Below are 27,061 nucleotides of genomic sequence, written 5' to 3' on the forward strand. Positions count from 1 at the left end.
TGGAGTTTTTACGGTACTTTAGATATCAGTGTGAAAGCTTAAAATTGGTTAATTATGCAAATTAGGTAATTAATATGTACAGATTTTAACCCACAATTATTCAGGTCTGTCTATTGTCCTACAGCATCCATGTACATTCATTGATATGTGATGTATAGTACCTGAGATATCAGTGTGAAAGTTGGTTAATTATGCAAATTAGGTGATTAATATGCACAAATATTTACCGGAAACTAATTGGGTCTGCATAATTCTAGATTCATTGAAATGTGATGATTAGTACTTTAGATATCAGTAGAAAAGCTGAAAATTAATTATGCAAATTAGGTAATTAATATGCACAATTATTTACCCTAAAACTAATCAGGTCTCTGCATAGTCCTAAAGGATCTATGTACCAAGTTTCATTGAAATGCGATGATTAGTACTTGAGATACCTGTGGAAAAGCTGAAAATTAACTAATTATGCAAATTAGGTGATTAATATGCACAAATATTTATCGAAAACAATCAATCTCTGCATAGTCCTTGAGTATGTAAGTACCAAGTTTCATTGAAATGTAATGCTAACTACTTATATCAAATTCTGAAAATTAATTAATTATGCAAATTAGGTAATTAATATGTACTGATATTACCATAAAAACTATCAGGTCTGTGCAGTGTCGTATGACATCTATGTACCAAGTTTCATTGAAATGTGATGATTAGTACTTGAGATATCAGTGGAAAAACCGAAAATTGACTAATCATTATGCAAATTAGGTAATTAGTATCCACGGATTATTACCAAAAACTAATCAAAACCTAGCATTAGTTCAGAGCATCTATGTACCAAGTTTCATCAAAATCCAATGAGTGGTTGTTTAGATATCAGTGGAACAGTCATGGAACCACTAAAAAATAGCTAATTATCATGCAAATTAGGTAATTAATATGCACGGATTTTTACCAAAAATTAATCAAATCTGCGCATATGTTCAGAGCATCTATGTACCAAGTTTCATCAAAATCCAATGAGTGGTTCTTTAGATATCAGTGGAACAGTCATAGAACAGCTAAAAATTAGCTAATTATCATGCAAATTAGGTAATTAACGAGCATGGATTTTTACCAAAACCTAATCAAATCTGCGCATTGGCCCAGAGCATCTATGCACCAAGTTTCATCAAAAACCGATGTATGGTTCTTGAGATAGCAGTGGAACAGTCGGACACACATACACACACACACACATACACACATACACACATACACACACACATACAGACACACTAACTGCAAAGACTCCCATTTTGTGCTTCGCACATGGGAGTCAAAAAGATATTTTCACTGCATTTTATTATCACTGATTAATCCCTTTAGTTAAAGTAGCAAATTAAAATAATATTTCCAAGTGAAAATAGAATATTTTACAGTAAATTTTTGCAACTAGACATCAATCTAGATATAATGAAATACCTTTACCATCAATACCAACAAAACAACATTTTGGGTTACTACACTACCTAAATAACAACATATCAAGTCATTGTAACCCTTTAATTAATATGAGTGCACATGTCTCAAGATGTCAATAAATGCTCACCAGCACATAATACATTAGTAATCATATTTGATAATAGGTTCATGAAGTTCACAATTGATTAAATATCTGTAAAATCACTGGTATTTGCACAATTTTGATATTTGTTTGTACTCATTGCATTATTATAATTACCACGGTAACAGATATTAGGATGGATTTCACTTATTTGTAAAAATAGCATAATTAAAACAAAGCGAACACTTAACGACTTGATACAGTTTTCGCTGTCCTATGGCAGAAGTACCCAAGCTAGTGTTAGCTGTACGAAAAGGGGCTGGGAAAGTCGTATCCATTCTATAAAGTTTTTATCATATACCTTATAGGGCACATTAAAATACATTTCAGTGTTTTGAACTACTGGTTTTTTCACTTTATAATAACTTGGTTATTAATCTTATTTCTAACACTTATTGAAATGTGCACAGTGCAGATTGATTCCTTTGCTTGACATAACAACATCAACATTTAACATACTCTTTCAAACTAGAACCGCTGATAGAATCACGACCATAACACGCAATTCCTTGAATGTGTTTATATATTCAGCTAGTTGTGTTAATGTGATCAATGTTTCATAAAGGCAAGTCCCACAACATATTAGCAAAATTCTGCATGGTCAAGATGAATACAGACTAGTTACAAATGTCATCTCCAGTAACGCAATGTACCAGTAACTGGATAAAACCAGTTGGAAGTCTGCAACGCTCTGAATCTATAAAAGGAATATGTTTGTCCAAATATGGCCAAATCAAGTGTGATATGTAAATTATTGCATGGCTCCCCTATCAGGTTTCTCATAGCTTTATGTGGCCGAACGATACAAAGTATATATATTTTTTTTTTAAATAATATTTTTTTTTCGTTTCAATAATACATAGTGGCATAAGGAAGAAATTAAGAGAAAGAAAATAAAAAAAAAAATAATTTTATCAGGTATAACAACTAGATATATTATAATTTACAAGTACAAGTAAACAGAGTTGATGCAGTGAATGACATCGCCCTTACCAATATCTACATCATTTTTCATTCACGCATCACTTCAACAATCGTCTCAACAAAAGAGTGAAACATGTACAGACTTACATCTAATGTATTTACGTAAACGATTGAGATCATGTTTTTATGTTATGGTCTACTTACCTGTTTGTTATTCTACAGTTAAAATTGAAGAAGTTACTTTCAGAGTCATTCCTCCAGTTTTCAATAACCAGTAGAAAAAGATTAGTTTTTGGCAAAGCTGTCAGATAGTAGAAACCAGATTTGCAAGCGCCAGTGACGTTGCCAGTGATCATACCACTTGGCCCTAAAACACAATATCAAGACATATGAAGTATAAAAAAGGATTATTTAAAATTAATTCCAAATTTAACAATAGTCTTTTAAATGAGAAGGTACATAGGTCTGATCTATGAGAGGCAGAATACGAGAGCAATCTACTGAAAAAAATCGCCTACTCTATAAAATTTCAACTATCTAATTATTTTGCAGATTTTCATAATTTATTGGCTTCGAAAATTTTATCAAACAGTGAATAGCATTGTTTTTAGTTTTCTAACATTTTTTTCTACCTGAGATTTGTCTTTTTGAACCACAATTATAAAGTAAAAGAAATAAATCTTATTGTAAGTTGGTAGTTTGATATATTTTATGTAATTTAAATCTGATGAATTACTTAAATATCAGAAAAAATTCTTAATTTATGCAAATTAGGGAATTAATCTGCCTGAATTTCAAAACTGGATTAATTAAAAATGCACATCTACCTGTATATATACATGTATGTACTAGTTTCATTAAATAATATACACGGTTACAACCCAAAAGTAATTATGTTTATGGATTATCCGAGAGCACCTACATACCATGTTTATTAAAACCATTTTAGCACTGAATTTTTCAGCAAAAACACCTCAATGGTACAACAGATATAAATACGCCTGGTCATTATTCTAATTGCTAATTACCTCATAAATATGCATGAGGTGATAAAGACGCAACTCAAACCAATGCTATTATAAAAATCATGGCCATTTCTAGCAACAAAAACTAAATAGTTACCAATAAATTTGGTAACTTGTTTTAGACACAATAGAGAATGACTGAATTTCTGATATAACCATTGCACGCTTCACTCTGATGTCACATGAAGAGTGCCCTCAATATAAACTACTGTAAAACACTTTATTTTCGATTGGAATTAATTTTCGCCATTTTCGCTGAAGGAATGATTCAGTGAAAATAAAATTCTGCAAATATACCTCTTTTCCTATATTTTGCATTCAACTCGTCAAAAATCAGTGAAAATAAATTCCACACAAAACACCCAAAGATTCTTTTCAGGGAAAATGAAATCGAGCTAAAATAAAGTATTTTACAATACATTGAGCACAAATGATTGGTATTTTTACCTAATGCAGAGCTATTTGCTTGGTACCCTACTACATCCTGTATACAACCAAAGTTATTAGAGAATGATGGGATTGGTCCCTTTGTACGGAAATAATCATCCAACTCTTCTGGTGTTTTAGCAATACCATCCAATGTTACCTGGAAATAAAGAGAAACCATGTAATGAGCATCATTGTTTGTGCTGTCAGCATTTATTCATACATATTTTTGTGTTATTTTTTAATTTTCACAAACCTTTCATTTCTCATTAGTTACAGATCTTGATCAACATTTTAAAAATGAATTGCAAGTTTTGAGAAAGGTGAAACATACTGTCTCTGGTGTTGAAACAAGATTACTGTTCGAGACTCACTGGGAAAATATAATTCAGCGATGCCACCGGTCTACAATGTTGTCTAACATGCAAATAGAACTCACAAAAAAATATGGATTATTATGTCGAAAATTTATTAATCATTATGGTATAGGTAATTAATATTGCAGATTTTTACCCAAAACTAATCAAATCTGCGCATTAGTTTGGAGCATCTATGTGCCAAGTTACATCAAAATCCAATGAGTGGGTCTTTGGATATCAGTGGAACAGTCATGGAACAGCTAAAAATCAGCTAATTATCATGCAAATTAGGTAATTAATATGCATGGATTTTTACCAAAACCTAATTAAATCTGCGCATTGGCCCAGAGCATCTATGCACCAAGTTTCATCAAAAATCTGTATGGTTCTTGAGATATCAGTGGAACAGACACACACACACACACAGACAGACACACTAACTGCAAAAACTCCCTTTTTGTGCTTCGCACACGGGAGTCAAAGAGTGTAGAAATACATTCCACCAGTTTTATATGTGTACCAGATTACAAACATATGTCAATCGTTTTAGCAATATTTCCTCTAGTAATGTAGTAATTTCAGTTTTTTATTGTTACATTTCATTTTGTGTTCAGTGGACTTTACCAACTATGTATTGTGTTTGTTTCAAATAAAACATCTTGTATCTTGCCCAATCTTATAAAATCTCAGACAACTCTACTATTTTATTGTCAGAGTATTTACTTACTTTTGGTGAATATGGTGACACGCTACATGAACCTTGGAAATCAATCTGTTCTTTACGTTCAAAGAAACCATGTTTATAGATGAGTTCATGCATCACTTCTCCTTCTTTCTTTCCCAGTGACACTCTCTTATACTGTCTCTCATCCAAGTCACTCGCATGTATGAATTCAGGATCAGTCACCAAGTTAGCAAAGTTATCAAACAAGTAACATCTGATGAAATAAAGAAATATTATTTGAAAAATAACAATTTGAAAGTTTTTTCAACTTATTTACAGGAAATTCAATACCACTTTTGTTAAAGACAGCTCCGGGCAACCAATGTTAATTTGCTATGATTTATGACAAAAAACTATGCATTTTACCCATTGTTTTGAATTTTATATCTAACATGACATAGTGCAACGAGTTTGGGATAAAACCGACGACAACACTGTTAACAATGAATTCCTATTTTTGTGTTATAAGTAATAGACATGTACTAATTACTAACAGGCAACCGCAGCAAACTTCAAAGAGAATAAAATCAATAAGGATTTAAATAACATTTTATTGGATTTTGTACATGACTATTGTAACTATTAAAGTTGTCCTGGAATATTTAACATTGTAGTTCAACAAAATCACATTCAAATGTCATGCAAACCTTTACTTTTAAGGAAATCAATTACTCAAGAGCAATTCAATCATGCAAAATTTCACCCATGTGAGCTAAAAAACTTTTTTTTAATTTTTTTTTTCAACACATGCACACTGTGTAGCAAAATTATTCGAAATCCACCGATGGCTAGCTTCTTATAGAAGAGCTATTTTTCATTCTAATAATTTCTCACATTGATGAAATCACTGCAGTTTTAGCATACTAATAAGCCACCAAAGATATCTGGGGAGAACAATGATGTCTTATTCAAACACATATTTTCTGTATAAGGAACTTAGCAATTTCTACAGTACATTACCGAGTCTGACACATGTCTTCCCCATTTGGACATCGATATGTCTGCCTACAAGAACGCTCCCCATCACTCGACTGCATGCTCAAATATACATTATTATGGAAGTCCTTATACAGGATATCCAGTGCTGTCACTGCCTCTACTTTCTCTGAAGCACATCGTCTTCTCAGCTGCATGTAGCCTGGTGCTTCACTATGGTAACAATGACCTGAAACCGAATAGAAACATTAGAATATATGTACATGTTGATTAAGTAGAACGGCGCTAGTACACCTAGGTTAGTTAGAGGACGCTAGTACACGTACACGTACACATACACATGCAGGTTAGAGGGCGCTAGTACACATACACATGCAGGTTAGTTAGAGGGCGCTAGTACACCTACATATGTAGGTTAGTTAGAGGGCGCTAGTACACATACACATGCAGGTTAGTTAGAGGGCGCTAGTACACATACACCTACATATGTAGGTTAGTTAGAGGGCGCTAGTACACATACACATGCAGGTTAGTTAGAGGGCGCTAATGCACATACACATGGAGGTTAGTTAGAGGGCGCTAGTACACATACACATGCAGGTTAGCTAGAGGGCGCTAGTACACATACACATGCATGTTAGTTAGAGGGCGCTAGTACACATACACATGCAGGTTAGTTAGAGGGCGCTAGTACACATACACCTACATATGTAGGTTAGTTAGAGGGCGCTAGTACACCTACACATGCAGGTTAGTTAGAGGGCGCTAATGCACATACACATGCAGGTTAGTTAGAGGGCGCTAGTACACATACACATGCAAGTTAGCTAGAGGGCGCTAGTACTCATACACATGCAGGTTAGTTAGAGGGCGCTAGCACACATACACATGCAGGTTAGTTAGAGGGCGCTAGTACACATACACATGCAGGTTAGCTAGAGGGCGCTAGTACACATACACATGCAGGTTAGCTAGAGGGCGCTAGTACACATACACATGCAGGTTAGTTAGAGGGCGCTAGTACACATACACCTACACATGCAGTTTAGTTAGAGGGCGCTAGTACACATACACATGCAAGTTAGCTAGAGGGCGCTAGTACTCATACACATGCAGGTTAGTTAGAGGGCGCTAGCACACATACACATGCAGGTTAGTTAGAGGGCGCTAGTACACATACACATGCAGGTTAGCTAGAGGGCGCTAGTACACATACACATGCAGGTTAGTTAGAGGGCGCTAGTACACATACACATGCAGGTTAGTTAGAGGGCGCTAATACACATACACATGCAGGTTAGTTAGAGGGCGCTAGTACACATACACCTACACATGCAGTTTAGTTAGAGGGCGCTAATACACATACACATGCAGGTTAGTTAGAGGGTGCTAGTACACATACACATGCAGGTTAGTTAGAGGGCGCTAGTACACATACACATGCAGGTTAGCTAGAGGGCGCTAGTACACCTACACATGCAGGTTAGCTAGAGGGCACTAGTACACATACACATGCAGGTTAGTTAGAGGGCGCTAGTACACATACACATGCAGGTTAGAGGGCGCTAGTACACCTACACATGTAGGTTAGTTAGAGGGCGCTAGTACACCTATCCTCGGGGCGGAGCTACGTCACAAGACGTTCTACGTTGCTACGGCGCGCACCACTGTACATGCATTTCTATGGGCTCTGTGCGCGCTGCTGTGGAACGCCAGTCGAGCTGGTGAAAATTCGAGAAAACAATACAAACTCAACTTTGAAGTAATCCTGAACAACCAAATTTATATATGTTACATACGTAGGGCTAATCTTGTTACACTGTTCAGAGGAATCTCAACAATCATCCCAAAGTACCGTTTTCTGCGAGTTTTGGGCCTTTGTTTTATCGTGCACCAGTCAAAGGTTTGAAACAACAGAGGCATATTTTGACCATTGAGGTTTATTGATTTATTCATAAAGAAAATAGAAGGTGCTTTATTCTACCTCAATTTTGATTTGTTTCATATCTGTTACCATATGTTTGGTTTTTTCCTGAGTCACAACTCATTGCTTTCAACACATTGCTTGTTGAAAATCTCCATAGATAGCCACCAAAATATGTATACGTTCATTGCGAAATTGCGCATTATGCATAAAAAGAAACATGAAAACAGGACGAACAAAGGTCATCAACACTTTGCATAGGATTCAACAAACGTGAATGTACATTTTTGGTATTTCCATGCTTAAAACAGGGTGGTTGTCGCGCAGCCCGTGTTCGAATTTCATGTTAATAGACAATTTTTATTTTACACGTCTTGTATACGTCGCTCCGAGTTCCATATCGAATAGGACGCGGCATGATGACTGTAGCCTTTAATAATATGCCACACATATTTAATGATGGTAAATTTTGCTGAAGTGAGTGTATCTCAACGCCATCTTCTCTCTGGAAAATTGGCATTTTGACATTAAACAATCAAAAAAAGTAATTCAAGTTGAAAATTAAATCATTTGATTTCCGATATATCTCTTTCACACATTATGCGAGATATCACAGTGAAGAGAAAATCACCTATTGCGTCTACTTTTCCAAATTTTACATTACAGCGTATGGGGTTTTTAATTTTGGCCTAAAAGGTGCAAATTACTCACCTGATAAACATTCTTCATAAGATTCACAAACACATCCTCCTGGTTTAAGACCTTCAACCATATCACACTCTTCTTGAGTTCTCAAAGGCATTCCTTCAAATATAGCTTGTGATATACTAATAATCTTGCCAACACCTGCTGCATCCATGTACGCTGTGGATATGGCTGTCTTTTCTGGGTTGGTCATGGTGCGATGATACCATGGACGCCTAATATAACAATAAATCAATAATTTAAAATAGTTATTGCTAAAAAAAATTATTTGGTCACAGCTGCTTGTTTTTCTCAAATTATGTTTGTACAAGTAGTGTAGAAACAAACATACAATAAGTCCAATCAAAATGATATGCAAATGATATGCAAATTTGCTAATCAATATGCATACTTATATTAGGTTTATTTAATCTTTTCACCACCAGACTTTCTCATCCAAATATTTCTGTAATTTGTTCTTATATTTCTGGAAAAATTTAAGTAAATTTTCAGTTTTTACTCAAAAAACTCGACTATTTTTGTCACAATCTTCTGAAGGAAAGTGCAGACTATAAACGGAACTGTTTTGAATTGTTGGTAAAAATGTTAAACAATAATGAACCTCCCACAGCACATATTGGATCAATATTGTTGTTATAAATCCTCACAATGAGATTTAAGCAAATTAGGAGGCTTTTGTTGAAAAAAACGTCCAATAGAAATTGTGCTAGAACAGTAAATATTTTTGTTTTCAGCATGAGAAAAAGAAAGATTCTGTCTGATGATTGGCTGAGTTTGTTTACTCAATTCTAAACAGCTGCACAATGAGGACAGCTGTCCGTCAGTGATCACAATTTTTTCTGGCAATTAATGAGAAAAAACACACATTACAACTTACTTTGTCGGGTCGTATGTTCTTCTTGATCGATGACCTGGATACGTACGAAATACACCACTACGACAACCAATATATGTCCATTTCACATCATCCAGCAAGTCAAACTTACGAGTTTTCCATATTTCTTCAATTTGCGAAGTTATCAGTACATCAGCTCTGCAACAAAGATTTGTTTAAGTTTGTTAAGTGTTTTCTAAAATATGAAATATGTTCTGGTCTAAAAAGGTTACAAGTTTGAATATCATTGTAACATTTTAAATATTTTAGTGTCAGGTGACATTTCTGGACATCTCTGTGTATCTCTGTCTTTCAAGACTTTTTTTTTCTTAGACGCTAACTGCAGGTGTATGTGCAAACCAGTATTCTAAACATAATCCTCCATGTCTGGAAGGCTGTACTCTACTGTAATTTATATTGCTGAGTGTCAGCTTTGGGGGTGGGACCCAGAACCTCCCTGATTCCTATTGCCCAGGTTCGAGCATAGGCAATAAGATATTTGAACAGCTATTATTTTTTATTTAGAAGAGAATGGAAAACTGAATTGCTGAGAGACAACTTTTGAAAACATAGGGGGTCTCAACATGTAACATATAATTCTAGGGAGTCTCATTGAAAATGAACATATTCAATGTGCCCAGAGTGTATCAATGAATAATTTTTAGTGTACCTAGGGTTTCTCATGAATAGGAGACAACATGTGACAAGTTTACTGTAACTCTTCCTGACTCCTGTTTGTCTCTCCTAATTAAAATAGTTCACAACAGAGGTGTATTATTGTATGCAGAATCTAGTAGCTTCGCGATATTAAGTCGCTTTTGCGGTAAGTGGGTTTCGTATTAGGTGGCTTTCGCAGGAAGTAGGGCTTTGTCGCAGTAACTGGTCCTTTCATCGTTGTTGAGAATTAAAGTTTTATCTTTCTGGTAAATATTCTGGGAATACCATCCTTAGAAGCTGTTAATTTGCCCTTATGTTTTGTGCAGTACTGGGATTCTGACAAACACACTAGAATCAACAAATAATAAGCATTATGTATTTCATAAAGTTTAATGAAATGTAATTCATAGCAGCTTGGTATCAATAAGACATCTCTGGATGGGTGTGTCCATTCATCTCTGAGGCAAATGAAATTAGATAAATATGCTCATGAATTGTTGGTTATGAAATCATTTTTTTTTTTTTACTGTCAATGATGAACTCTTAGTAAGGCCAACAAACAACAACTTTATGTTGCCCTCAAGTCGTAAAATTGAAAAAGTGAGTCGATCAGTCAAATTTTTTTTTTTTAAACTCGTGAAAACTAAGGGTATCGTAAATAGCCGAGGTATATTGGAAAAATAAACCTGACCCTATATTTCATATTTTTCGGTCGGTCGCTGAGGGCAAAAAAAAACATTTTTTTTTTGGTCTAATGCAGCAAACAGCAAACTAAAAATCCTATTGCCATGGCAGTCATTTTGCAAGGCCATTTTTTGGGTGTAAACTACTTTAGGGTTTAAAACTAATTATTATGCATGAAAGCAGCTGGAGCTTATCTCAAGTTCAAGTTCATATTTAGTAATGATTTCCTACCTAATATTCTTCTCGTATATACTGTTAGGGCAGTCTTTGGCAGTCTCGTTGCCATTCATAAACAGGTGAGCTGTCACAGTTTTGTTTGCCAAGTCTTCATCGAAAAGATACGAGTTGGGATCGCAATAACATTTTGGTGCCAACATGAAGGAGGAATGGAGATACGTCACTCGTAATTGTGGATACTTCGGTAAATTATATTCAACCTTCATCTTTTCGAACAATCCTGCAAGAGAGAAAAGGTAAAATAATCATTGGTAGCGTTGTGGTTCTGTACCAGACGACAGACCCAGTCAAAACCTGGAACAGCTGCATTATTTAAAACAAAATGGCCACCAGTTGGCTATTTTGAATCAAAATCCCATAATGTACATACCAAGTTTGAACAAAAACCATGAATACACAACTGACATACAATTCTGGAATGGCAGAAATGCTTGATTTTTAATGAAAATGTACCAATGAAATGACTGTCGTTCGGCCATCTTGGAACTGATCATAAAACAATTTGAGATCCATATGTATCTCAAGATGTATGATGTATGTGTGAAGTTTGAATATGATTGGTCAAGCCATGTCCATCACAAAGGTGGAGGATGCACGCACAGAGGTCAATGCATCTTAAAAAGTCAGGAGAAATAACAGTCACATTCAATGTATGAAACTAATACCTAACACAACAATGTTTAGCTGTGTTTTCACAACAACAATTTGTATTAATTATATACAAGTTTTTTCATCTCATATCACAGAGCAACATTTTGAGATTAAAATTCAAATTAAAAGAGAATGATCTTTGGCTTTCAGGTTTTGGCTATAGTAGAATTCGTACCTGGAAGTTTTTGTCTAGCAAGTTCAGAGTCATATTTTATAATAAGATTAAAGATGGATGTCGGCAGAGTCTTACGAAGACTCTCCTCTGGTTCATGAGTTCTTCTGAATTCCTGCAATAAATGACATTATTGTAAATGAACATATTAAGTGAAATTCCATATACACTGACTAGATATTAGTTAATCACTGTATTACTAGGCACAACGTAATATTCTTAAATTATTTTTTTTACTATTTAATTCCTATCCCTAATAAGAATTACTTCTTGATACAGCAGTTGATCAAGTTATGTACAATGAAAATTAGCTAAATGTTATTTGTCATGGTTACTGTTATAATGAAGTGTCAGCTTATGTACTTATTGTCATGGAGAAAGTACCAAAGCAATTAACCCAGTAGTTTTCAAGAAGCAGTTGATATCAATTTTTAAATAATATCCACTACAAAGTGAAAACAGAACGACCAAAAAATACACTAAAATACAGATCTAACAATATAGTTATGAAATGATCAATTCTGATATAGGTATATCCATGGTATTAAACTAAACATCAATTATCAAAGCAATTGGGCTGATAGTTTTCAAGAAGTCAAAAATACAAGTTTTTAACAAGAATATTTATTGAAACTGAGCATTGATGATATCAAGCATGAAATGAATAGACATATTTAAAAGCGATCAGGTTAGTAGTTTTCAAGAAAAAGTCATTTACAGCAAACGTTGATGTGGATGAATGCCATTGACAACATACAATCACATATTATATGAACACCTCCACTTGTTCATCTTTGATGACAGAGCAACTAATAAATAAAACTGACTTACCGAATCAGACTCTGCTAAATTGAATGCAAACGCATAAACTGAAGCATTCAGTGCTGTGTAGTAGTATGTGGCTGGCTGCTGTAGTAACTTAACACCATCAGCAAAATCACCCTGCAATAAAACAGATATATGCGACAAATCCAAATATTACATTGTATGGTACACAGACAGTGGTGCACCAACAGGAACCTACAGTACAGCTATTGTATAAGATTTGGCTTTATTGGATAAAAGTTCACAACAATGTGGTATCAGCACTGTTAGCATTCACATGGCTTTACTTCAATTCAGCATCACTTGTAGCAAAATTACAGATTGTATAATATTTTGTGATCAAATTATACTAGTATTAGTACACTATTATAATTGAATTGGAGATTCACAATGGAATGCATGACAGATGAAAAAAGTTTCATAGAAAAATATGTCTATTTATTGTTTTAGTATACCAGGTACATTCGTTTTTAGCATTTTCAAAAAAACATGCTTTGGACCATGGTTGGTAGGATTGTTAGAATAGAAAGACTACTAAAATATAATTATTTAAGTTCTGAGAGAAATGTAGCTAAAATTTTGCACAGGGAATGAAGAAAGGTGATGCAAACTTGATATACATCAATATGACCATATTTAGTAATGAAATACCATATAAGGTCTGAAAAATCATCCTCCATACATGTAGGTGGTGTAACATGACGAGTTGACAAAAAATATAAAATTACTAGCTTTTTGTCGTTAATTTTATTAAATATACATGTAAGTGCTGAGGCTAATAAAATAACTCAAACGCAATGTTGTCACAACATATAGAGCCAGATCAAACAGTTGCTTTTTTGTTTAAACAGACTGAAAAGGGATAATTAATATGCAAATTAGCTAATTAATATGCATGAACATGGTCCTAAAACTAATCACATCTGCATATTACCTTAAGGTACCTATGAACTAAATTTGATCAAAATCTACTCAGAAATTTTTGAGTTTTTGCTTACACAGACAAACACACAGCCAGACACACCAAACTCATTAAAAATGTAAACAAATTATGTCACAGTGAGACTGCCAATAAACACAAGATATATAATCGTATTTGGATGTGAATATAGCACATGAAGTATTTGCATACTAACCTTTGGTAAACCTCTATAAGCATCTTCAATTGTTTTAGACCCACTTTCTCCTCTTCTCATTGCAGCCTCTACTTCAGCAAATGCTGCAGGTTTACCATCTCTTTGTTCCAGTTTGGAGATTGGAATAAAGATTGGATCATCCACTAACTGAAAAAAAAAGAAATGCATCATCATTAGTTCAACATACTGATTTTTAAACATATGCCCTCATGAGTTCAATATACTGATTCTTTTGTTTTTAAACTACATGATGCTATTGTTTTTAAGTAGCATACACCATCATAGGTTCAACATACCAAGTCTTTTGTTTCAAGTAGTTAAAAGGGAAACAAAACTACAACTGAAAAATAGGCCTATATTGTTTGATGCCATTTTGAGTTATTTTGTCTAGAATTCATGCCTAAATTTACATTTGTGCAGTGTATTTTTCAGTCTGTGTATTGAGGCCAAACAATTGAACCAGCGAACATATGCTAACCCCTTAAAAGAACTGTATTCAAAGTGAAAGATCGATCCCTCATAGAATATGGTATTATAAGTTTGGATGTATTTAGAATTAAAAATTGCACTTGTTAGTTACTGATGACACAGTGACCAAACGATTTTGGTCCTTTGTGCACATTTACACAAATCCAATATTGTTACATATTGCTTTAAAATTTTTAAACCTGAATGTAAAATGTGTGAAAAAGAATAGAATTGCATGTTTTAGTTACACAAAATTGCAGGTAAACATGAAACATGCGTTACATATTAATGCTTTCAAAAGGAGTTTATATCAGTTGTTGTTATTGGGAATTAATAAAACTGGGGAAAGATAAACAATACATACATGTACTGAACAGATGCCTAGTGATGGAATTGGAATTAAAATTACCCATAAGTACTTGGTGGTCCCTGGGACTGGGAGGTTCCCTATTAAAAATGTTCAAGTACACTATTATTCCTCACGAACACAATAGACCATTCATTGCATGATGGCAACAAATATTTGCATGCATAGGTAAGTGACATAAATTATCACAGTTAAATAAAGATATATATTTCTCTCAAAATTAACAAGCCAATTGCATGAATTTAAAAGGTGACACTTTAAATAGTTTGATATTTGGGAGGGAGGTTCCGAAATTGAGAACTTGGCAATTATTTTTTGAAGAAAAATGAAACCCATAATAACATATGGATGACCAATGAAGCCAATGATTAATTAAGCCATTACTGTAAAATCTGTATTAGAAGCCGCGGCTTCTATTAAAATGGTACAATGCAACAGAGGGGATGCGGCTTCTATTAGAGCATGTACACATATGAGAAATGATGATTTTTTTATTCTAAATTATTCAAAAAGAATGGGTGCGACTTCTATTAGGGATGCGGCTTCTAATACAGATTTTACGGTACTAATGACACCCATAAAAAAAAAATCAAACTTATCCTTCTTTCATGTTGGGGAGGGGAGGGGGGTTATTTGGGGATGTATAAATAAACGACCTTCTGATTTTTGACAAACACTGACAAAAACTGCTAGGATGATTGACATTGAGGCCTGTTCTAATTACATAGACATCTCACCTTACTGCTAGGTTTCAAGAGAGGATGGAAGATTGTCTCTCCTTCGTTGTTCACCAAAAATGCATACACACTTCCCCACTGTTCATTGACAATCAAATTCTCAATTTCTTCCAATGTAGCATCAATACCAGCCACTCCAATAACCCTAAGAGAAATAAAACTGAATTAAATCTTGTTCTCAACTCCTATCCCTGGGAACCTGACAAGAAGATTTGGTCGTTATAATGATTAATATTACTTTTATTGTTAGTACTAGTTTGTACATCATTTGCTTTAATCAAACCCTTCTATTATTTACTTCATGGCAAAGCAAATAAATATATTAATTTTTTTTTAATATAATGCAGTAATTTTTTTGACAAATTAACTGGTTACAAGCAAATTTAAATGGAATGTAAATATGAAGGAATTAGAGAAAATATAAATGAATTAGAGAAATCAATATTCAATCAGATTCTCGGTTGAATCTTGAATCAGCTTCAATAACAAGCTAGCTAATAACAAGCTACAGTATATGATTTAGATACTAAACTCACTTGTTTGAAATTTTACTCACTGCAGGTATAGCTACAGTGACCATTAATCCGAGACCCCAGGCATCCAAGTAAGGGGATGTCCACAGACCTTGTGTACCCTCAGTGTTGGATGATAAAAACTCAAAATAGTTGTTCATTTGTGATATTAAGTTATTCCCACTCAGAAGTTTCTTCATGCTTCCTCTGTTTTCACAGGCAAGTCTTCCGGGGAATTCTTCACCATCATCAATTGTAAGATAACTGAAAATACGAGCCTATTACGAGAAACTGTACGTTAGTACCATAGTATTAAAAGACTACTGTTATGGCCAAGACCTAAGAACAATATTGTAGATACACATACCACACAAGAAAGGCACAAGAAAACACAACATTAATTACAGATGTGAAAACATACAGTAAATGCGAGGAACAGATTGTAGAGTTGACTATATGGCGTGGATCAATTGCATTATTCTAAAAAAAAAAAAAAATGGTTAAATTGCCGAGTCAGAACTTTTTGATTTGTTATTTTGACAGGGTCTAGTTAATCTCACATGACTCCTAAGTAAACAATCTTTGCAAAACATGAATTACCAAATTTCTGAATATTTCAGCTTTCAGAAAACATATAATTTGCCTTATACATGGCCATTTTTCCTCTTCAATGGTGTACTGAGCATGTGCAAATCTAACCAATGAAACAACAGACAGCAGCAATATGGCTGCCCTAAATTTGCATATATACAATTCCATGCTTCTTATTGGTTATTAAAGTGTTTGTAAGTATGTAAATGAGTAGAATATTCCAAGCTGGTTTCCAGGAATGATTGCACAACAGCCTACTACTTAGAAATTTAAATGACAATTATAGTATATATGTAGCAGTTCTACCATTCACCTTTGGTTTCAGTTCAGCATTGAGTTCTTGTACTTTATCCCATACTTTATTCCAAGCATATTTACATATTGGCCCCGGTACATACCCACTCCTTGTATAATACCCTGTAATGAAATAATGTACAGGTAGTTATTGGACAGGTGTAATTACTGAGTTATAAACTCCAGAATATTTTATGTTTAACTTTAATAAGTTAAATCAAGTTTTGGCAGTAAAACAGACCTACATACAAGTACAATGTACAAGTAGCAAATGTAATAGTAATGTGCATGTTGAACTAATACAATAACTGTAAATATGGAATACAAAATGTGTATTAATTTTATCTACTTTTTTATTTAAAAGGTTTAACTTTGTTCACATACTGCCATTTAATATAATTGTGGTTGCATAATTAGGAGGAAATAACATATTTAAACCCAATGATTTAGAATCCCATTGTCAAAAGAAAATTTACAAATCCAAAAACACAATATATTACGTACAAATATGGTAATCAAATTAGCATCAGAACTGTACATGGACTGGTGATTCAAAAGAAGTGAGTATATTCTACTCTACATCAATCTATAATAAAATGCTGTTTGTGTGAAACTTGAGGTGTACACCAGACAAGTGATATTACCGGTAATGTCATCTGATATAATCTGTGTGATAGTGTTTAACTTATTATATTTAACCACAAGCTAATTAAATCTATGCTGCCTGGACCCATTAAATCTGACAGGTTCACCATCACTAATAACAACTGAATAGCAACCTCTGATTGGGTTAACTCTATCTTACCTGGACCACATCTGACTGGTTCACCATCAGTATCTTTACCATCAGTAATAACAATGATGAACGATTGACAACCAGTTCTTGTTTTACTGGACAATAACTCAAAAGCTTTGTCAATTCCTTTTCTGAATGACAGAAAATAAATATAATGTGATATAAAACATACTATACTCTTTGATAACACTGAAATAAATAGGTGGGTATAATTATCACCAATAAATGATTACAATATATAATACTCATGTCAAAAAAAATGTTAGTGCATGTGTCATTTTGAAACAGGTCGCTCACTATTTGTGTATCTGCTTTAAAATAAAAAAAAAAAAACAGATAGAAAAAAGAACATCATTTTTGGAATAAGGACCAGAAACAGATAATTTGTTTTTAACTTAGATGAAATAATTATTTACTTATTGTAGAATAGCTCATGGTACACATGAGTGTAAATAAACAAAACTTACTGAAGTTCACTGGTGCCTCCTGGGACCAATGTCTCAATTTTTTCTTTCAGATCTTTTCTATGCGCTGTGGATGCAGGAACTAATCGGTTGTCTTGGCAACTGAGTACATCAGTACTGAATAAATGCCACCTATGAAAAAGTTTAAGAGATTGAATACAAAGAGTTCTTGTGAGCACAAACAAATTGTTAACAATGATGACAACGATGATAAGAACAACATACATTTCCTCCATTAAAGCAGGAGGGTAGTCACCTGCGCATGTGCGGAAATTGAGTCCCAAGCGACGATAACAACACACGCTAAAAACGCAAAGGCTCATGGTTAGATGCTTGTTTGTGAACAGTGACACACTATGGCCATCTGACGCATGTGCAGGTGACGACTCCCTCGCTTTAACTCTTTGTGCGTTCAATTATCAACGCAAACTAGAAAGCACTTGCAAAAGAAATACGTGTACAACTATTTTAATTGTGTTTCCAATATTTATAAACAGAAGAATATATTAACCCTTTAAGTACCATTTGTTTTCCCACTTAAATTGTGGACAATTTGTTCACATTTTCTTTAATTTTTAATGAATAAAATCTTAATTTTGGACCAAACAGACAAAATTTGCCAAAAATGTCAGTTTTTGATAAAAAAATGTACATAACATTTAATGTGGAGAGAGCAGACTATAAAATGAAACAATTTTGTGGAGGTGCCTCAGTTGCCTCAGTGGGTTAAGTGGTAGTATTTGGTTAATTTTAATAAACAGAGCTCTGTTGCACCCACTCCCTCCTTCTCGATCACCACTTTTGACAGTCTGCAGTCTCAGCAGTAAAAGTACATTTTATAATCAGGTAAGTTTTTTTTTTTTTTTCACACCAAAGATTTGCTGGAGGATACAACTGAAAGTCTTGTTTACTTACTTTCCAACTTCATCCCAATGACTGGCTCTAGCACAAATAACATTCACATAGTCTTGTTTTGTTAAAGTATTGAGTATTGTCTTCACAACAGCTTTACCTATTTCAAACTTTTTACCAGTCATGGAATAACTAGAAAAAAAAATCAAAGTTAAACTCTTGCAAAGCTTGTTGTTTTATAAAAAAATATCTAGGACATAAAAATTTTCAACAGTCAGTGAAGAAGCATTAGAGGATAGAATGTTCAGCACCGATATAAAGCAAATTTGATCAAAAGCTGTTATAAGGTTTTTGAGGATTTGCTTACACAGGCTGAAATGAGACAATATGCAAATTAGCTACTTATTATGCATGGTCATGGCTTAAAAACTAACCATGTCTGTACATTACCCCAAGGTACCTTACCAAAGTTGATCAAAATCTGCTTAGAAGTTTTTGAGATTTAACTTACTCGGGCTGGAATAAAATACGTCTAATCAATATGCAAATTAGCTACTTATTATACATGGTCATGGCTCAAAATCAAACCATGTCTGCACATTATCCCAAGGTACCTTACCAAAGTTGATCAAAATCTGCTGAGAAGTTTTTGAGATTTCGCTTACTCGGGCTGGAATAAAATACGTCTAATCAATATGTAAATTAGCTATTTATTATACATGGTCATGGCTCAAAATCAAACCATGTCTGCACATTACCCCAAGGTACCTTACCAAAGTTGATCAAAATCTGCTGAGAAGTTTTTGAGATTTAGCTTACTTGGGCTGGAATAAAATACGTCTAATCAATATGCAAATTAGCTACTTATTATACATGGTCATGGCTCAAAATCAAACCATGTCTGCACATTATCCCAAGGTACCTTACCAAAGTTGATCAAAATCTGCTGCGAAGTTTTTGAGATTTTGCCTACTCAGACAGGAATAAGATAATTAATATGTAAATTAGCTACTTATTATGCAAGATCATGACTCCAAAACTACATGTAAGCATGTCTGCATATAACCCCAAGGTACCTTACCAAAGTTGATCAAAATCTGCTGAGAAGTTTTTGAGATTTTGCTTATTCAGGCTGGAATAAGATAATTAATATGCAAATTAGCTACTTATTATGCAAGATCATGACTCTAAAACTAACCATGTCTGCATATTACCCTAAGGTACCTTACCAAAGTTGATCAAAATCTGCTGAGAAGTTTTTGAGATTTAGTAGGCTGAAATAAGATAATTGATATGCAAAATAACTACTTATTATGCAATATCATGACTTGTTTTATTTTTCATTTTTGTCAATTTAAGTTACCGGTATGCAGTAAATCATGAATTTTGAATACAAATTCAGAATATTCACTGAACAATTTATCTCCCATATGACCCAAAGTAAATAATTAGACATTCAAGATCAAAATTTAGCATATTTGGATTCAAATTGCAGAGATTAAATATAGAATTGGTCATTTTTGATAGTCTTATCAAGATTTCTCATGTTTTAGACATTTTCATGTCCTCAAACATAATCAATGTTTGTTTTAAGACATTTCTGAAAGAACCCTTTTATAACACAAGTCTGCCCAAAACACGGCAAGAATACATCATACTCTATTGTACCTGCAATCCAGTATAATAGCGACATCTTTAGGTCCACTCGTTGCGGCAATATACCAAGGTCTCACCCTTGGGTCATAGTCATTATAAAAACCTGCAAAGTTGGTGTCCCACTCTCGTCCAGGGTACATACGTAGTATACCATCCTTGGAACCAAAATATTGCCACCTAGAAGAAAATGAAGATATCTTGAATTCAGGTTGCCTTTCTGACGAAAGTAAACAGGGATGTATTTAAAATCTTTCTCATTATACAATGTATTTTTAAAAAAATTACCACCAAGCTCACTGATGGTGACTTGCATAAAACGCTGATTTTAATTTTCAACTTACATGAAATGTTATCCTCATGAATGACATGAAATAATCAACTCATGAAAATGATAGTAGCGAGAATTAAGAGGTTTGCAGTATAAATTATTAGCCATTTCAGCAAATAATGTTTAGTATCGTTTCGTATACAGGAACCCCACAGTATAGCTTACACTCGAACTGCCACATTTATTGCATTCATGTTACACATTTATCCTATTTCAAGTCACATTGTGTATTGTCACTGCGTTTTTTTTTTGACTACACCACACTAATATGTGATCAATGTGCAGTGTGAACATACATGTAGAACATAGGTTGTGGGAAAGCTATCTATACACTTTTCACACATTTTTCTATATTTAGGATTTATAGTTAAAAACTGAATGGCCACCAGATGGCCATCTTCACAAAAATAAATTGATGTACAGTAACTAAGGATTGTCCAAGATAGTAATAATAATAATAACAAGTCATTGTCAATGACACGTCCCCGTTCCATTCATATTTGAGTGACATATACATTCAAAGCAGATCATGACCGAAATGCACCTGCATATGTACAACACATTGTGCTAAATCTGAACAAAATCCATCCATGCATGACTGAGATCCGGTTCTGGAATTGTGAAAATACGTGATTTTGATGCATTTTCGGCCTTAAAATGGCCATCATTCCGCTATTGTTAAGCAGATCATGAAACAAATGCACATATCTATTTGTGACATGATGTACCATGTGTGTGTGAAGTTTGAACTTGATCAATCCAGACATGTCTCGGATACGGATCCAGAACTGAATTCTTTAAAACAAAATGGCCACCAGTCGGCTATTTCGAACTTGATCCGAAAAAAAAAATGACGTGCATCAAGGTCCTATTATGTTTAATGTATGTACCAAATTTGAATGAAATCCGTCCATGCATAACTGAGATCCGGGTCCGGAATGGTGAAAATGTGCGATTTCAATGCATTTTCGGCCTTAAAGCGGCCGCCATTTGGCTATCGTTAATGAGATCATGAAACAAATGCACATACATATTTGTGACATGATGTACCTTGTGTGTGTGAAGTTTGAACTCGATCAATCCAAGCATGTCTCAGATACGGATCCAGAACTGAATTCTTTAAAACAAAATGGCCGCCAGTCGGCCATTTCGAACCCGATCCCAAAAAAAAAATGACGTGCATCAAGGTCCTATTATGTTTAATGTATGTACCAAATTTGAACAAAATCCGTCCATGCATAACTGAGATCCGGGTCCGGAATGGTGAAAATGTGCGATTTTGATGCATTTTCGGCCTTAAAATGGCCGCTATTCGGCTATCGTTAATCGGATCATGAAAAAAATGCATGTGCATATGTCCCATATAATGTGTGATGTATGAGTGAAGTTTGAACATAATCGGTCCATGCATGTTCGAGATACAGGTGATCACGGACGCACGGACGGACAGACGGACAGACGGACGGACGCACACAGGGCAAAACATAAGTCCCCGTTTTCGGACTGCGTCCGAACGGGGACTAATAATTAATAGTTTGTATAGTGCCTAATATCCATCATGATGATGTCCAATGACGCTGTCAGTTCACAGAAATGCTCTCTGCAACATATAAGTTTTGAGTTTAGATTTGAAAATGATAAACTGGCTGCAAAACGAATGTCTGTTGGTAAATGATTAGCATAACTTCTGTTTTTTCATAGTTCAGCTGTAGTTTGTTGTTGGTCATCCAATCTTTGATGTCAAGAAGGCAGTTCTCAGTTGTGGAAATAGCTGATGAGATAGAGCTCACACATAGAGACTAAACCATAATACTATTATATTAAAGTCCCTGTTTTGAACTTGGTCCAAGCAGAAACTGATAAATAAGCAGTGTTGATTTATTTTTAATTTTAGAATATAATATTGCAATATGTTCTCACCTCAATAGAGGATCTTTTAAATTGTTTTGCTTGAAGACTTCATCCAACCCGTATGTATACATAACCGTATTGATTGTAACATTACTGTCTCTTGGTACTTCATCTGAAATCTTCACCACACTAGATTCAGAACTTATTTTTTGTTTAAAGTATCTGTAAAACAATTATCATAGTTCAGTATCTCATAGAGAAGTGAACATGTCTGAATTAACGGTTTCATTGCAAGAATTTACCCTACTTTAATAATATTAATAAGAAGTTTTGCAATGGGGCTATCTTATACATGTGTAGGTAGATAGCACCCCGATGATGCAGATGACAGAAAATGCTGTATTAATAAGAAGTTACTTTAAAACAAGCAACCCATCTGTCAAGACAGCTCTACTGTCATGAAATTCAGATTGGTTTTTTAACTCAAATTACTTTAACCTTTTCACAAAATAGTAAAATTTTTTGTAGTGAAAACTGAAAGTTGACTCAAATTTTTGTCAAAGATGGTAATTACTTGTGTCATTTGAACAGGATGCTGGGAACTAGAAAATGACAATGAAGTCCAAACTTTATACTGACTGCATCACAAAAAGACAATGTTGTTAACTCTCTCACATTTCTTATGAAGAGTTGGTCTCTATGATCTCAGTGACATGAAGGATGTTTTATTCACAATAAACCATCAACAAACCATTTTATGTTCACTGCATTATCCAGAATTTTTGTGACATTAAAACATTGCATCATGGGATTTGATAAACACAAAATTCATTTGTTATGCATAATAATGTGCTATACACATTTGATGATTGTCAATTTCAATGTAGTAAGGGACGACGTCAAAAGATCGATGTCGGATAAAAAAACTTATTTGCTTAATAGTTTGGGGGTGGGGGTGGGAGGGTTGACCTCAAAAAGAGTTCATCCTACAAAAACGATTTTATTTTTTAAAGTCAAAACAATCTTGGAGTATTTGTAATTTGTTTTTTTTTCTATCCAATCATGGACAAAAATAACAGAAAATGAAAAAAAACATGGTTTGGTCTGAGTGTAAATATGTGCATCAAATGAGGTCAATTTCAGGGCATGGACCTAGAGCATGCGCAGAACCCAGAAAAGTAGTTTGCGCATGCGTATATTCCCCTTCATTATTACAACCAATTGCTATGCAATACTACTGTCCGATTATTAATTTGTATTTAATGGTGATTATAGCCTGATGCCATGATCAATATTTATCAATTAAGTTTCAGTGGGGTGGGGGTGGGGGGTAACTAAAGGAATTAAGTTTTTTATCCTACATTGAACTTTTGATGTTGTCCCTAAGGGTATCTCAAAAGCTTAGTATTCCCCTCTGAATCATCCAAGTTTCAACATTGAGCTACAAGAAAGGAGTTTGAGTTCGCACATTTCACGCAATACGTGTATTGAATGAAAATTCACCTATTACAAGTGAGTGGATTACTTACGGACTAAACTCCATATTTCTGGGCAATCTGTTTGGTATATCAGAGTCTTTATAATATTTATATGGAACATCTTGCAACTTTGAAAATTCTAGAACTTCAGCATTTTGATTATTGTTGTCATACATCGTAGCAACTGCTTCGGCAATGCGCTATGAAAAAACAAAGAATCGTATAATAATGATTCTGCCAATAAATAAAAAATATACCCTCAGTTTTTTTTTCATTACTTAACCTAAATTAATAAATACAACAAAAGAAAAAACCAACAATGTATCTTTAAATCAATCGTAAAAAAAAACATTAATATCACTTGTAGTATTTAGCATAATTAATTAATTGTAATATGACTAGCCCCCTCTATTCATCCAACTTTGTAAAAACAAATACATATAAAACACCTACCCTTGCAGCTTGTTCTTTTTTTGAGAAATAATCCCTAAGACTGCTCTTCACTCGTTGTAGAGTTTCAAAACCATCTTTATGTTCCATGGTGTAGTTGGCTTTGTCGTAGAATGATTGCATATGCGATGTTTTCAATCCATCGCTGGCAAGCTGTCAAAACAAACAATAGCTTACATTCGTACTAATATTCAACAAATTCAAGTTTTGCACAACTGAAAATATGCAATGCACTATGAGAGAAAAATTTCTATTGAATTTAATAGGAAAAATATCATCACACAGAAATTTGCTGCAATATCAAAATTCAAATCAATATCAATATTTTTTTTTCAAATTCTGCTAGTATATCCAATTGGCTGTCATTTTTAAGAACCAAAAAATACATTGTCACAATCAATTGTGCTTGTAGAAACTTGGCATGATGTTAAAAATTACAAGAGATTACCTTTTTTTATTTTGTTTTGCTCAAAAATAATGTACATTCACTTCTTCCCAAGAAAATTTAATTAAACCTGGACTTACTTCTAAAATATAATTCTGTATAACCAGAGCCCAATTCTGAACATCTGCAGCCAATTTCCCTTCTGGCCATTTTTCCTCTTCAATGGTGTACTGAGCATGTGCAAATCTAACCAATGAAACAACAGACAGCAGCAATATGGCTGCCCTAAATTTGCATATATACAATTCCATGCTTCTTATTGGTTAAAGAGTTTGTAAGTATGTAAACGAGAATATTCCAAGCTGGTTTCCAGGAATGATTGCACAACAGCTCAACAACGGTTGCAGTGTTCAAGTATTTTCTTTTTTCTATTCAACTGATCAGATATGCAGTTGCTATGGAGTCTAGTCTCTTGAGCAGATGAGCACTTTGCTATATTGAGTATCAGTTTGACAATAATAGTTTGACAATTAATGTCACACTTTGCATAGATACTGATATAGGTACTGTAAATTCTGGAAGATTAAAATCACACCGCTCTCAGTGACACTACTGATGGATAATGTGTCATCACAAATGATTGATAATATCAGCGTCAGCGCAAAGAAATGGAAATCTGTTTCTTTTATCTCATTCGTAATTCCAGAACCTCAATAGCTTGTAATACTTGTACAGATCCTGATTCTAAAATAAATTAACTTATCAGCCAATCAACTGCTTCTTCAAGGAATCGATTGAAAATATATCAATGTAATATATCAGCGTTCTCTGGACAAAAACGACAAATCGTATTGAGAAAATCCAGATCAATATTATCCACAATTAAATAAAAAATTATTGCTTTTTAGTTTCTGAATGAAAATAATAAAATACGGTTAATGGTCTCACAACACAATTCAGTTTTCAGACAGTGTTGAATTTATATGTTGATGAGTTTATTTAGTGATGAAGTATCTCTCAGGTTTGACAGATCACATATTCAGTAGGAGGGAATATGATATCTTGCAGTGACAAGGTTTACAATGGAGTATGTCTTGTTTAGTTAAATGGATTCTATTAGACAACCCTCGGAAAGAAACATGGCTACATTAGTCATTCAAGTCATGTACTGGACTGTCACTTCATGTAACCAATTAAATAACATGCATCAATGTATGGTCAAACGTTGATCCCAGTCTGTGTTCTGAGAGTCCTATTTGGATGGATGGACGCTATATCATGCAAGATGTCGATATTATTCATGGCAGATATCCGGCTTTCTCACATTAAAGCCTGGCCACTCAGTGCTGGTTTTGAGACAAACATGTTATCACAATATTTCTCGTTTTAAAACAATCCAGGTCCATTAATACAGCTGTGATTTTTAAAATCAAATACGTGCTGAGAATTTCAAGAATAATATCAACCACAGATTACAGACAGATGTAATAATTCCCAACGATTATTCCAGAGACGTAAAGCTATATATTGAAGATTGTAATTTAGCTGTCAGTAATTAGACCACCATTTGCTAAGTAATCCTCCAAGTGATATAATCCTGTTTTGACGACCGGTGTACGTTCTGTTGCACATATATACAAAAAGCACAACTGTATTGATAACATTGCTTGTAACATCATAGAGAAAGCATGACGAGTCGAGATCCAGCTGAACAGTACTCTGATGACCTGCAGATTAGTTTCAGTGGTTGCACCGATGAATCAGTCAAACTGACGCGAAACAAAATTTATTCCTTTTCGATTCTCATAAAATCCTTGAAGATTATCAATTCATGAAAACTTCATGACCTTCACTGTATATGCCGTGCAAATCTAATTTAAATTGAATGATGTTCTATGTCTGGTACTGTTTATCTACGTTTTCACCTCACAACCACCGATGCAGTTAAGTTTTTAAGATGAGGAATGCAC

General features: G+C 34.1%; 1 protein-coding gene across 1 annotated transcript in view; it reads right to left on the reverse strand.

Annotated features, from left to right (window-relative positions):
- The window catches only part of LOC100367067 (voltage-dependent calcium channel subunit alpha-2/delta-2-like), a 33,398-nt gene extending 6,958 nt beyond the window's left edge, over positions 1 to 26,440 (reverse strand). Inside the window, exons 1-21 of the mRNA XM_085492682.1 lie at positions 25,232 to 26,440; positions 24,710 to 24,859; positions 24,308 to 24,456; positions 22,848 to 23,000; positions 20,612 to 20,776; positions 19,007 to 19,135; positions 18,095 to 18,223; positions 17,637 to 17,758; positions 16,851 to 16,954; positions 15,971 to 16,224; positions 15,435 to 15,579; positions 13,863 to 14,009; positions 12,733 to 12,843; positions 11,905 to 12,016; positions 11,073 to 11,298; positions 9,504 to 9,659; positions 8,633 to 8,841; positions 6,022 to 6,226; positions 5,065 to 5,275; positions 4,000 to 4,138; positions 2,732 to 2,894 (exon numbers count right to left, since the gene is read on the reverse strand). Coding sequence (XP_085348808.1) covers positions 2,732 to 2,894; positions 4,000 to 4,138; positions 5,065 to 5,275; positions 6,022 to 6,226; positions 8,633 to 8,841; positions 9,504 to 9,659; positions 11,073 to 11,298; positions 11,905 to 12,016; positions 12,733 to 12,843; positions 13,863 to 14,009; positions 15,435 to 15,579; positions 15,971 to 16,224; positions 16,851 to 16,954; positions 17,637 to 17,758; positions 18,095 to 18,223; positions 19,007 to 19,135; positions 20,612 to 20,776; positions 22,848 to 23,000; positions 24,308 to 24,456; positions 24,710 to 24,859; positions 25,232 to 25,402 — 3,350 coding nt within the window. The 5' untranslated portion in view covers positions 25,403 to 26,440. The remainder of the gene's footprint in view (positions 1 to 2,731; positions 2,895 to 3,999; positions 4,139 to 5,064; positions 5,276 to 6,021; positions 6,227 to 8,632; positions 8,842 to 9,503; positions 9,660 to 11,072; positions 11,299 to 11,904; positions 12,017 to 12,732; positions 12,844 to 13,862; positions 14,010 to 15,434; positions 15,580 to 15,970; positions 16,225 to 16,850; positions 16,955 to 17,636; positions 17,759 to 18,094; positions 18,224 to 19,006; positions 19,136 to 20,611; positions 20,777 to 22,847; positions 23,001 to 24,307; positions 24,457 to 24,709; positions 24,860 to 25,231) is intronic.
- Between the last annotated feature and the right edge of the window lie 621 nt (positions 26,441 to 27,061).

The sequence above is a fragment of the Saccoglossus kowalevskii genome, chromosome 18 (assembly GCF_978046115.1).
Source record: "Saccoglossus kowalevskii chromosome 18, keSacKowa6.1, whole genome shotgun sequence".
In the NCBI taxonomy this organism is placed as follows: domain Eukaryota; kingdom Metazoa; phylum Hemichordata; class Enteropneusta; family Harrimaniidae; genus Saccoglossus; species Saccoglossus kowalevskii.